Consider the following 14,468-nt stretch of genomic DNA (forward strand, 5'->3'; position numbering starts at 1 on the left):
TCAAAACTGTTTAAGAGCCTGCAAGAAACAAAAGTAAAATGGACCAACACCAAAGGGAAATGGGAAATGGTTTTGGGACAAGATTGGACAGAAGCATGGAAAAAAATGTAAAAAACACACAATCAAAATATCCACCTGGGAAATTTACGTTAGGGTTTTATGCAATACCAAATATCATATCAAAATACAATCAGGTAGTTCCAAATGCTGGAGGGAATGTGCAAGACAAGAGGCCAAACATTCACATATTTTTTACTTCTGTCCAGTGATAAAAATAAGTTTTGTTGGGCAGTTAAGGAGAAAGCCACATTTTTCATTTACAGAAGCTGTTACAACTGTATATTGTTTCAAGTATCATTCCATCAGACATAGAGAAGGAAAGAGATAATTATTTGTATACAATAATACGCATAGCCTCATTAAAACTAATTACACATGAAATTGGATGGATGTTAAGTCGCCATCTATTAACACATTGGAAACTAACAGTTTAAGGGATTCAAGAAATGGAAAGAATCAATTACAGGTTGAGAAACAGAGAATAGGACTTTATGAGAAACTGGAGTAAATGGGTCAGTGAAATACAACCGCACTTCCAAAAAAGTTGGGACATTGTGTGAAACATAAATAAAAACAGAATGCAATGATTTGCAAATGACTTTCAAGTCAACTGACTACAGTACAAAGACAGATGTTTGATTTAGACTTAAAAAATGTAATTTTTTTTTGTAACCGATGCATATAGCATGTCTCAAAAAGTTGGCACAGGGAAAAAAAAGACTGGGAAAGTTGTGGAATGTTGAGTGAATAGTTTAAATGAACAGTTTAAAATATTAGTATATTTGCAGTAAGATGATCTGCTGCTCTGTTCCATATGAAGAGTGCTGTGGTTTTGATTAGTGTGGAGGAACAGTGATGCTCCGTGTTACCTGCCCTCCCAGTGACATGACGTCTCTGTGGGTCAGACTCGTGGCTCTGTACTCCGCTGTCAGACACGCTTTGCATAAATGATTTGCTGCACTCTGTTTCTCATCTTTCTCATAAAACTCAAAACTTATTCTTGCACATTATGAAAGTTTGGTGGTGCGATGTCACTTCTGTCGCTGTTTTCAGCGCGGTCTGTTTTGAGGAAAAGTAGAGGGGGGGAGAGGGGTGGGGGCACTTGTTTTGTGTGAGCAGCAGGCGTCCAGACAGAGACAGGAGGAGAGAGAAAACAGATGAAAGTTACAGCAGCAGCTCCTTGATACCAAAAATGAAACATATGCGCATCCTAATGAGACGCATCGATACACTAGTGCTGCATTGATTTCTTTCCGAATCATGTTCAGCTTTTTATCGATACAGGCCGTCTGAACCGATGCACTTGTATCTTACACATTATAGTCTGATGCAACAGATGCATGAGTGAATCGTTACACCCCTAGTAAAGGTGTAAGTTGTTTACTAAAGCCTGCAACAAGACTAACTAACAGCAACACCACCCTGAGCACGCCCGATCTCGTCTGATCTCAGAAGAGTAACTCTTAAGTCTTACTTTGCACTTGTCAGCAGCTAAGGATAACAACAGGATGTCTTTAGTGAAAATGGCTTGATCCTACCAAATTGCACTGATAATGTGGCAGCAAATGTAACGTGTTATGGTCCAATTAACCCCAGTCTCTCGCTTAGCTCTCGTCTTCAGAGCACAGAGTCAACAACAGATGGTTTTTAGACCTCTGGGTCCCAACACACATATACTTCTCTCCTCTCTCTGTCAGCTCTGCCGTCCCCATCTGATGCTCGTGGGGTGAGATAAGGGGACTTTAGAAAAAAAAAGTTGAACAGAGTAAGAGTGGGTTGCTTTGGAGAGGAGACAAGAAGCGAGGGGGAAGAGAAGCGAGCATGTACAGGTGTGGCTACTTGAGGTCAACAGAGTGATTAATTTTCTGTTTCATGGCGAAACAGCAGCCATCCAAAATTTGTAAATGTGACACATCTGGCAGCAACACAGGAACCAAAACAAGCTCTGAAATGACTTCATTGTCAGGCAACACAAGTTGCCATGTTCATGACGTGTGTCCCTGTGTGTATTTATCCACCAGCTTTTGGATGCACATCATTAGAATGTTTAGAGGTCGGAGCTGAGTGCTGCTTGAATGTGTGTGTCTGTAGTTCGTGTTGTTTACTGGCACGCTGTGCTAAATGAGGTGTTTTTCTGAAGAATGGGAAAGTTCAACAACTGTTGGATGACATAAACTAACTTGGAGAGACTTTGTATGTCCTGGATGGATTTGCGTATGTGTGTGTGTGTGTATATATATATGTGTGTGTGTGTGTGTGTATGCTTGGCAGGGTGACTGTATCCCTTTGGCACAGCAGCAACCTCCTGAGTGAAAAGGAGGGACCATGAGAAAGAAGGACACAGAGCGATAGAAGAAGAGTAAAGAAATGTCACTCAGCCACTAATCACTGTGATCTGAAAAGGTCAGGCTAACTAGCCAAGCTCAGAGCCCCAGCTGACAGATCCATTGTCACCGACTGGCCAAGGGGAACAAGTGGAGCACAGAGACACCCTTCTATTAACTGGAGCAGGTCATTAGACACAAATAATTGCCTTGGTGCGCCAATGTTCTAAGATTGAAAATCCCTCTCTCTTTCTCTCTCATTTCTTCTCTCACACTCGGAGCGCTGCAATTAAGTCCTGATTTTATTTCATATTATTAAGAACTTAAACGATATTTTGCTATGGTACAGATTACATTCAGTCATTCAGACGCTTGTTGTAGTGCATGTCGTGACAACAAAGCAATCACAATGCCACATAGGGGAGAGATGCCACATTTGTAACATTTTTTTTGCAACTGCATATTTAATATCTCCAGACGACTTAAATTTTTCAATAGAGAAAACAAGCTGTGAGGAATTGAACCGAAAGCGGATGCTGTCCAACGTTAGTACTGAAGTGCACGTAAGTCTCAATTGTAACAGCAGGAGTTGTGGTTTTAACAGCATTAATGAAATAGTTTTCATGACAAATCAACAATATTTCGGTCAAGCAGCTGATTTTACGTTGATTTCATATGAAGGATGTGATCAGATTGATTGCTCACATTGATTACACCTACACAGTTTATTGATGGAAGTTGAAATTACTATACAACCCTAACTTGATTTAGAATATAACACATAACACATATAATACATCTGACTTAACACTGAGTAGCCTATTGGCAGATATGTTTTTGGGGTGGCCCTGTGTAATAATGGAATAATAAATAAATTGTTACATTGCGCACATGCTGTGGTATTCCTTCCAGAGCTGGAGCCAGCATGCATTATGTGTAAAAACTATGCTAACTGACAAAGATGCAACAGATGACGGTGTGGATCTTCATTTTTACTTAATTGATACTAAGCCAGTTTTCCAGGAGGCATTCCCTGCAGAGTGGATGAATCCTGTTGACATTTCTCTGTTATGTTTAGTACTACACTGGTGACATGCTGATGTGATGACATCATGATGACACATAATCACACATTACATTTAAGGCGACTCACCCCCTAAGATTTTGATGTAAAATATTAACCTATTTTGAAACTGGAACTGCAGTGGCTCATGGAATACAAGATTGTAAGTCAGGAATTTGTGTGTGTGTTTTTTTTTAAACTGAGCTTAATTTGACTTACTTAAAATACTACAGTGTTGTCAAACTCTGAACCTCACTCAAACCCAGTCATGTAAATCTCTGTAAAATCTGTTAACGGTTCCCTACAACAGAGGGTCTTGATCCAGATTACTTCAGATTTGTTCTTTTGTAGGACAAGCAAAAGTTATAAAATCAAAACACTTTATACCTATTCCCCCTGCAGGAGGCTATGTGACAATAAAAAAGCTTTAAAGAAAGCAATCTATTATTATTTTAAAATTCAGGTTACTTCTTCTTCTCCTCTTTGTGATTTTTGTCTTTATTAGGTAATACAGAGCAGACAGAAAGAAATGACTGGCAACAAAGGTCCCTGACTTGGGACATTGTGATTACATAGTTAGCATCTTAAAACCCTCAGCTTCAGAATACCTAAAATCCAATAATTCTACTAAGCAGACTTGGTAACGAAGTTGAAAAATAAAACAACTTCTTGGCATTTTGACAACACAACAGCAAGGCATTACTATCCTCCTCTGTTGAAGCATGACAGCAGATCAATGCTCTGCATCAGTCTGCAGACTGTATGATAAAAGGCCTTTAACTCATCTCATTCACTTATTGTCAGTTTGTGTATGTGTGTGTGTCTGCCTTTTTTGTGCAGGCAAAATACCACGGCTAGAATGTGCTTTAAAACTTACACAAAAACACTCAAAACTGGCTCCTTGATGACAGAATTCTGAGCTGATTATTGTTGAGTAACTGCAGAGCACACACACAGACGTGTTTTTTCTCGTCTCATTCTCTCATTCGTACACTTATAGTGAATAAGCAAACTCACCATCGAAGGACTTGAACTGTCCAGTGAGGGTTGTCTGTAAGGACCGACCGGCATCTCTGAGAAGTCCTTCCATCTCCCTGCGGCTCAGCACGGCCAGTTTGTCCTCCATGTCACTGGTGCAACAGGTGTAACCCTGGGGACAGATGCGCAGGTGCTCTCCTAGCAGGAGGACAGGTGGAGACAGAAGAGGAGAAAGGATGGGGAGGCAGTAGAAGAGGAGGGGCAGGAAAAGTAGAGTAAAAAGAGAACAAACGGGAGAAAAGGGACAACGAACACAACATTAGCATTAACAAGTTCCATCAATGCAGTCAGCGCCAACAAAACTGAGATTAATAGTTCCTGTGTTGCTGCTGTATAAAACACTCAGCAGCGAACATGAATATGACAGGATGAATTAGCTGCAGCGGCTGTTTTTACGACCTCAAACCCAGCTTGTTGGCAGCGGCAGAGGCAGGGCTGCATGTGTTTGCCCGCCTGATTACCTGGCAAGATGTGGAGAACTGTGTGGAAATGGGAGCAGTGGAGCAGGAGTACAGCATCAGTCCCCATACAATTTTAATGAGCACTCCTGACACGCATGCCTGTGCATTTACAAGCATGTGCACGCACACACACAGACACGCGTGCAGTAGCAGTAGAAAGGATGTGTACGCTCAGGTTTTGTGTGCAAGTAAGCACACAAATAACCAAATATAATGTGATGGAGTTTAAACAGGAGCTGTCAAAGTTGGTTAAAACTGCAGTCAAGCTGCAGCTGAAATCAGAACAAATTGTGTAAAATGGAAATAACATAATCCACATCAACGGAAGCCTCAGGCAAACAAAATTCATGTGGGTGATGTTTATTTGCAGGTAAGCAGAACAGATTATGTATGATGCAACACTTTGACAGGCAATGAAAAATGTTACTTTTGAAGATTCCTCCCTGCTATTCCTATTTCCAGACACAAGCCTACGCACGCACACAAACACACAGTGATTAAAAACAAAAACAAGGAGGCGCTGTACGACGTGGAGCAGCGCACAACAAAACCCATTGATTCAGGACGAGGAAAGAATGAAGGTTTTTGATTATCCTGTCAGACTTCTGAAGACAATAAAGACAAAAGGTGCATTCTCCTTTCTAATCAAACATGAAAATATTTATTAAGGCTTCTGACGCACCGACGGACAAAAGCACACAGACAAGAATCAAAAAAGATGAAGCAAATATCCAGAAAGGACTGCAACTCTTTTGGAGCTCAGTGCTCCAAGGTCACATCTCTTTGCTTAAGTCTTAATCGTCATCCTGGGCCTGTTCAGAAACACGTCTTCTCTGTATCTAACAGCCATAAAATGAACACAAGCATTTCTTATATAGATCAGTGTTTCTCAGTTTATTTTCCCAACTATATATTGGGTGTAACGGCATCAATCTAGATCAATATATCGATTCAATGCTCAGTGAGCCAATATGATCGATGCAAACTGAAAATATTGATATCGCGGCAGACTTTGTGATGCAGACATATTGTGTTGCTATTCAAAGAATAGATATAATATCATAATAATCTTATTGTGATGAAACTTGGGATTTAAACCCCTTCTTTATATGCATTAGTCCACTTTACCAAACTCCTTTTTCATATCCCGGACACGCCTCAAAATTGTTCTGCTCTCAAATAGCGTTCCTGCAGAATGTAACAATTTGGGGACTATTGCACTGCTGATAAAAAAAATTCACAAAATGTCCCTTAAGTCTGTCTTCTATATCGGAAAAAATGAAAGAAAGATTTAGATGTACTTGCTACTGTCTGACTGCATTTTCACAGCCTCAAGTGTGAGTGCCAGACTTACAGGTTAAAAGAAAGTGCTAACAGCACCACTATTTGTTATTGACTAGTCTAGAGTCTGTATTACAGAGGCCAGCATCTCCGTTGTTATTTCATATTCATGTGCCACTGGTTGCACTTTGTGTTAAGCAGTGTTTATAGGTAGAGTGCAGGCTGTAGTGTTTCAATTCTGATTGTATTACCGCCTCCATGGAGGAGGCACCTAACTGAATTTTGCAGAGTCTACCCTCTCACCCAAAGGCCCTGCGGTGACAGGCAATCTGACTGCCTCAGTGTCTGTAATTCCCACCTCAGCAGACATTCCTTTCCCTTTTCCCTTCCCTCCAGCTTGGAAAAAAGAAATCCTGCTGCATCGCCTTTAACAGTCTGTTACACAGGTTCACTCCAATTTACATGCAAGCATACAGATGCAGATATACATACAGACCAGGGGTGTGACAATTATGACTTCGTTTTTCCTGTTATAATTAAATTTAAATTTATGACCGCTTTCTCTGCCTGACCAGTGTCTAACTTGGAAATGTTTGGAATTATTTTGGGATTTTCCCATTTTCTGCTTCTCAGTGTTACAGAGAAGATAATTCTGATGCACAGACTCAAAATTCATGTGATGGTTTCTGGGCCATTGCCCTGTGTTTTTAACATTTAAACCTCAAAATAATATTAATAATAGAGACATCATGTGACATAACCCACAGAAGTGGCAACAGGAACTCTTCCAACTGTTCTACTCTCATAAGCATGCCATTTATAACATATCCAAGTGGGCGAAAGTTTTGAAATCAGTGATGGCCAATCCAACCGCTGCCCGCATTAAAAAAAAACTGATTTATGCATGTGTATGATGTCCATACAAAGGGTTCAATGCTGTCCACAGTCAGCCTGAAACTGTGTTTTACATGAGACATTGAACTGGATGCAGTAAAGTAAATGTGCAAAAGGAAAATTCTTGACCCAGATGCATAAATGGGTCAAAATGACTTAGTGGGTCCATTTTCTAAAAATATCTTTGTAATGAAAGTTTAATTAAAATCTAACATTGCCAACATTGATGTTGATTTGTGCCAGTTTGGCACAAGTATTTTTAAAGCAATATAAAAGGTCTATTTTAGTGTTATATAGATACTTTTATTTTATTTCTTATGGAGTATTGCCAATTTATGTTCCCTTTAACACAAGTGTACTGCTATAGTGATATTAATTCAAATTATTATTTTGGGAAGCGAAAGGTTAAGAAACTCCTTTTGAAGCAAAATTTGGATCTCTTACAACTTTTAGGAGACTTTTATGAGTAATAAACATTTGTCAAATCCTGAAAAAGACATTTTTGGATCATATTTATGTGACTTTCCTTCATATTGAGGACACAAAATTGAGAGACTTGTCTTATTTGATGATCTTGTAAACCTCTATGCTTTTACTTTTGAACTCTTAATTGTAGCTTCCTTTTAAACCAAACAACATAGAATATTTCTGCAACATAAAAAACTTTTTCATGCCAATAACATGTACAGAAATTCATCCCAGGGTCTTTGTCCCTGCTGTATTATTTGTTAATAGACTAAAGTTTAATAGTAAGTCTTCTACTAAGTCTGTGCCTCAGTGTGATCATTAAAGCACCGCAGCTTACATCCTTAATTAGGCTACCGTATTATGTCTGCATCATCATCACATCACTGAGCCTTACATAGCCTGCCCAAAGGCGTACATAAATACAGTAAACACACGTAAGTACAGGATTAATGATTTATCATCCCTCAGGCTGTCATTAGCATGCACCTGGAGGCGTTTCAGCCGAGGGCAGGTCTAGGCACAGAGCTGCCATCGATAAGATTGATCCTGCCATCCTTCTCATCGTTAAAGGTGGTGATTTCTGTGTGCACTGGCTCAGTGATTACAAGCAGGCATTTCACCTTCATTTACTGTACTTGTAGCCTGAGTTAATCACTGTGTACCTCCCGTCCAGGCTGTGATCTCAGCTATATCTTACAGTCGCTGTGTATATGACAAGACACCATTCACTTCACTGATTATGTGTCAACCAAGTTTCTGTAACTGTCCTTTAAGTGCCTCATCCAGGCCAACTCTAAAGTGGAGCAATTAAAGGCAATTTTCCTCTTCCAACGCGAAAGTGGAGGACGGATCAGAGGAGGAGGAGGAGGAGGTGACATTGAGCATCTCTCAGCACCCTCTCACTGGTCATGGTGTGACTCACAAGCCACGCACGCCAAGGGAGATAGTTTGGGCCTGGAGTACGGCACATGTACGCAAGTCTGTGTGATTTGTGCGTGTCAGTGAAAGGGGAAACAAATTGAACGGAAAGAAATTGAGAAGAAAAAAAGGAAGGAGGATGGGAAGAGTGAAGCTTGATGGTGGAAGAGCATTCAGTGCAATCAGGGGTCAGCTGCAATCTGTCAGCCCCTGGGATGGTCATTTAAATGCCTGGACTGGTTTTATTGTGTGTGTGTGTGTGTGTGTGTGTGTGTATATGGGCCTGTGGCCATTTCCTTCAGTGCAATCTGCTTTCTGCCTCCCATTTGAAGGACATCTGTGCACAGAACAAGAATACACACTTAGACACACACATGGATAGTAGGAGGTGTGAGACTTCCAGATGCATCCAGCCAGAAACGACCTCTTCAGAGGGTCCAATTTCAGTGTACACTCACAACATCTGCAGAGTGGACACACATACTAACACAACTGTAGTTTTAAACACACATGCAGTCCTGGACGCACATCTGCTGCACAGCAGGAAAGGCCACCTGTAACAGAGCATTACGTCTCCAGTTGGGTAACCTAACAATCGGCTAATGTTACAAAAAGAGCAGTCTCTTCCATTTGACTCAGTAAGCTGGAGTAAGCCTGTGTGTGTGTGTTTGTGTGTGTGTGTGTGTGTGTGTGTGTGTGTAAATCTGTGTGTCTATTTGGGTGAGAGCGACAGTAAGCCACTCTCGATCAAAGTGTAGAGGAAATGTATCCTTAACAACCAGACATCGCTGCTCCTGCTTTTACACTTACACCCTTCCGATCTGTCTCTCTGTCTCTCTGTCTTATACACACAGACACTCGCACACATTTTCAGACTCATAGCCAGAGGATACTAGAGTAATCAGCAGAGGAGGACAGCTCAATCTGGAGAGGAGCTGTGTTAGTGGGAGGCTTGGACAGGAGCATCTAAATGCCTCAACGGAGAGGGCAGCTGATGCTAATGCTCGAGACCTCCAATATTCTGGGCTCATATTACAACACACATCATATTTTCTGCTCTTAAACTGGGCTGCAGTATCAAAAATCAATTTGATCTAAGAGTAGGTCGAATCAGAATTTAGCAAAACTAGATTTAAAATAGATAAATCAAGATTAAAAACTGAGCAGAGCTCTGTTGCACAATTAAAACAAATCACAGTTCAGTAAATTCATTGATTTCTAGCTAGATAAAAACTTTATATAGTGTCAAACTGTTTAAAAGCTAAAAAGTTTGTTACCCTAGTTACCTTACACATGATGGCTCAGCAGAAAAGTTCAAGTATCTCCTCTTTTGAGAAAAATTTGTAATCCAAAGTTTTAACTGGAGTGAAAGCAAGAAGAGGCACATCATAAAACTCAGATGAGTTGAGTCTGTGCCTTAACCTTCTTCAAGGAAGTTGAATATTTTCCATCTCGAAACTGCTGCCGTATGAAAAGGTAAACCTCATCAAGTAAGTTTTAAGTTAATGGGCTACTGGATCAAAGTTTATAAAAGCACCAGAAAGATGCCAGGATGTCAAACACTGACATTTTGGGTTGGTAAAGCATCCCAAGTACAGCAAAATAATAAGAAAATAAGGAAATACAAGCAGAGGGCATGTCCTATATGTTGCATATTATGCCTTAAAAGGTTTAAATTTAATCCTGCTTCATTTCAAGCTAATTTCAAAGTTTAGTGCAACATAATTTAAACTTAAACCATGATTTAATCAGTTTTAAAGATATATCCTTGTTAGTGCAGCCCAGCCTGAGAGGTAGGTTAAAAAAATATGTTTTCATTACATACCACAAGACCACTCCTCATACATTAGAGATTAAACAAATTCCACCCTGTCCTCACCATTTCCTGCCTCTATTGTTCCTAAATTGTTCCTGCAGTCTGGATAAACTTCATGGAATGCGTGATAAACTTGAAAAATATGGTCATAATAATAATAATAATAATAATAATAATAATAATACGGTTCATGTCCTGCAAGACAAGATGAATTACTGAGTTTACACTGATTGCACCGTCGGCGCACAGAGATGAGACAAAGCCACACATGAGTAAGATCTGCTGAAAATTAAATGATCTATTCAAATATATTTAAATTGACAGAGTAGGTGTTCTGCATTAATCAACCACCTTCTGCGAGGCCAATCAGCACAGCGGTGGCAAGCCGATTATCTGGCCTCTCCTGAAATTACACACATGCATGAAAACACCCATCCACCCAAACATTCATCTATGCATGAGGGCAAAAATTAGAGAAACTAACTGTTCACTTTAACCCCTTAAGAGTCCTGCATCGCTTCTCTTCTCTTTTCCTTTGACAGACACGGCTGCTAAATGGTGAGCAATTCCCTAACCATTAGCTTATCACTGTTCACCAGGGAGGAAGACTCCTATTAAACAGCAATCTGGGAAGGCAGAAGAAGGTCGTGCACACTGTGATAAAGCATGGGAGAGACTGACAGTCCGAGGCTTTTAGAGATGGTGGGAAAACACTGAGAGAGGAGAGGGCAACAGGAAATTAAGAATGAGTCAAAGCCTGAGCGTCTCAGTCATTCGTCTGGAAGTCTGTGAGTAAAACAGGAGAAGTCAAAATGCCGTCCTCGTCCGGTTATGTCACCATCACTGTGTCACTGTTTAGTGTGCGTTTGTGTCTGTCTGGTCCACGGGTACTAAAAAAAATATTAAAAATGAACACTGGCATCTCGCAGCATAATGCACAGCTGTTGTCGCAGTTTATTTCACATCTTGATGCCACATTATTTCCATCAATTCAGAATATGTAAACCTGTGCAGGTGTTATGCAGATTGAGATACACTGGGCAATTCAGACTTTGCCTATTCAGTGTGTTCACAAGGAAAACGGGCATGCCCTCGGGTGTGCACAGTTTATTCAAAACCTTGGCTTCTTTGTCCTTCATGTTGGTATGGTGGAAAATTGGGACTTATTCTTTTTTCTTTGCACTTTTGTCTGCAGAGGCTTATTTTGGCTTTAAACACTGTGTATATTTTAATCATTTGTGTTATAACAACTATTACCACAGCGGCACAGAAGTTAACACAATTGCCTCATAGAAAAAGAATGTGTTAATGGCTTCTTCCCAGAATTTCAAAAACTGTGCAGAGAGCTCAGATAGACTGGAGTCTTGGAAAATGTTGATAGGTGCAAATTCCTACATATAAACACTGTCCGGACTTATGTGGACCTATGACTGCTGTATTTAGCAGCCTCATTTTATGTCATTTTGTGTCATACGTCACCATAGTAGTCTTCATATTTTTGTGCATTAGTAATTTACATCTATTCATATTCTTATTTCTGATCTATACTTATGTCAGTATCAGAATTGGTACATCATAACATGACAGAGGTTATGCCCAGGTTAATATATCTGTCACTACCAACCAGAGGTGGGGGACTTGAATCACATGACTTGAGTCAAACTTAAGTCAGACTAAAAACACTGATAAAACACTCAACTTGCCTTTGACTTGGTAGGCCTACTCAGTACCTGATGCTAGATTTAGCCTGGAGATATTGAGAAGTTACATTTGCTCTTGAAACTTGATTTCTGCTGCAATGTGCACCAACCTGAGAATGTACTAGGATGCAGAAGACTAACATAAGCCAACACAAAAGGCAGCTACAGTATCAAGGAGAAGCCTAGGCTGAAAATAATAAAAGTTTTGTTCAAAAAAACTGTTGTCGATGACAATAATACAATGAGAGCAGCAGTATGCAAGGTCTGCAGCTCAAAAATCTGTGACAAAACCCATAAAAAATGGCACATGAATATGATATGACCAGTTAAACTCTGCAGACGTGTTACGAGCTGGGACTCGACATGACTTGCTTGATTCTCACCACAGTAACTTGGGACTTGGTTGAAACTCGAAATTTAAGACTTGAGACTTGCAACTTGCATATGTGTGACTTACTCCCTCCTCTGACATCGACTGACATTGTTGGACGTGGAGGCAGATTATACAAACCAGAGAATGTAGAATTTTTAGTCGAGTCTGAATGTGACAAATGATATGTTGACATATAAGTATTAATAAAAGAGATGGGAATTAATGCCAGGCTTGAGTTCTGGTTTTCAGTCTGATACTGCTGGCACTTAAAGCTTTGGAGAAGCATGCAAATAGGAATTTAGGCTGTATTACATGTGAACAGCTGGTAAATCTCCACACTTTTCTTCTGTAGCACATTTGACAAAATGGCATGACACGACCACACTGATACGCTGACACACATAACTGATGACTCCTGGTAATGACTGCCATTGCATAACTGACACCGTTTCAAACCACAATGCACAGTACGGGTGCGTGCGTGGCCGTGTGCGTGTTTGCACGCAGGCATGCGTGTGCACACATGCTGTGGGATCGGAGAGATTAGCGGCCTAATCCAGTCATCGGTGAGAGTGTGTATGCGCTTGTGTGTGTGTGTGTGTGTGTGTGTGTGTGTGTGTGTGTGTGTGTGTGTGTGTGTGTGTGTGTGTGTCCGCACAGCTAGGTGGGTTATTGCCGGTGCCAAGGAAAACACCCATGTAACACATGCACACACACCCATGGCACACACACGCAGTTGAAGAGTGGATTAGGGTTAAACTGATGAAATATAACTGGGCTATTTGGAAACAGAGGTTTGCATGACTGATCCACCAACTGCACAAATTCACATACCGAGCAGACAAATGCTTGATACAGACAACGCTCTGGTCTCCGTCCAAGAGCTACTGTACCACCCTGCATTCCTTCTGCCCTTAGTCTGTCAGTCTGTCTATATGTCCATCTTTCTTTGTATGTCACAGAAGGGCCTGTGGGTGACTCAGGCTTTAACCCGGACCCCAACACTCTCACCAGCCTGGTAATGTGAGCCGAGCAGAAAGTCACATAAATAGCTTCCTCCAGCCAGACGAGGTGGCGGCCACACAACACATTAATAACACATTACTACTGAGACTGGCAGATCTTCATGCTACTTTCCTCAAGCCCACTCTGGGTTTCTGTCTATACCTGCGCTGCCGGATACTCGGAGAGCTATTCATTCATATATGTACACCACTTTATTAACAGACTCATGAAGCATTTGTGAATAATAAGCAGGTGCTCTTTCACTCGCTTGCCTTAAATCAGGCTAATTCTAATGAGCTGGGGAAAAGTTTGACCAGCGAGTCATTTTGACAACAGGAGGGAGGAATAATGTGATAATGTAATGATGTGGGGCTGCGGGGAGGAGATTACTTGGTTAGAGTTAAATAGCTCTGGCTGTGATTAACTCAAACAGTGGACGGCCTATCTCAACAAATGGACCGCAGAGAAAATGAGTGAAGTAAGGAAACAGAATATAGCAAGGGACAGGACGAGATGAGACGGGATGGGATTGGTTATAATAAGACAGAATACTGTATCTCGCCCCTACGTGTGCTGATGAGCACCTTCAAGTGCATTACTGCGTAGGGTTGGGCAGATGTACGATGTCACTCAGGCCTCAACCACTGTAACACTGTAATGTCAAATCCATCTGTATTTGGTGAGTTTCTTTCAGTCGTGCCACTGTTATTTGTTTTCTTACATTAACACAACTGAGTTATGGACATGTGGTGCAGAGAGGAAGATCCCTCTAAACGTGGCATGTCGGTTGCTCGCGTGGCAGAGATGTGAGAGTTAATCTGAAAATGGGAGCCAGAGTTTTTTCAGCTGAATGAGACAGTTAGAGGTTGGCAGAGGTTGCCCGAACGACAGTGAGAATCAGTGGTGACTACAATGGTGAGCTGGGAGCAAGTTGGCGTTTAATCTACAGGACAGCCATCTCCCAACCGCCTCACACACACTGTGGACATTCTCATATATCAGTTTAGTGGACCTTGCACAACCCCATTACTCTTTGCTCATGCTGAAGCGCCATCCTGCAGAATTTA

General features: G+C 41.0%; 1 protein-coding gene across 1 annotated transcript in view; it reads right to left on the bottom strand.

The window, feature by feature from the left end:
- The window catches only part of gpc1b (glypican 1b), an 89,355-nt gene that overhangs the window by 31,009 nt on the left and 43,878 nt on the right, over positions 1-14,468 (bottom strand). The window contains exon 3 of the mRNA XM_084733230.1: positions 4,465-4,623. Coding sequence (XP_084589356.1) covers positions 4,465-4,623 — 159 coding nt within the window. The remainder of the gene's footprint in view (positions 1-4,464; positions 4,624-14,468) is intronic.

Source organism: Lutjanus erythropterus, chromosome 12 (genome assembly GCF_056507025.1).
Source record: "Lutjanus erythropterus isolate fLutEry1 chromosome 12, fLutEry1.hap2, whole genome shotgun sequence".
Classification (NCBI taxonomy): Eukaryota; Metazoa; Chordata; class Actinopteri; order Lutjaniformes; family Lutjanidae; genus Lutjanus; species Lutjanus erythropterus.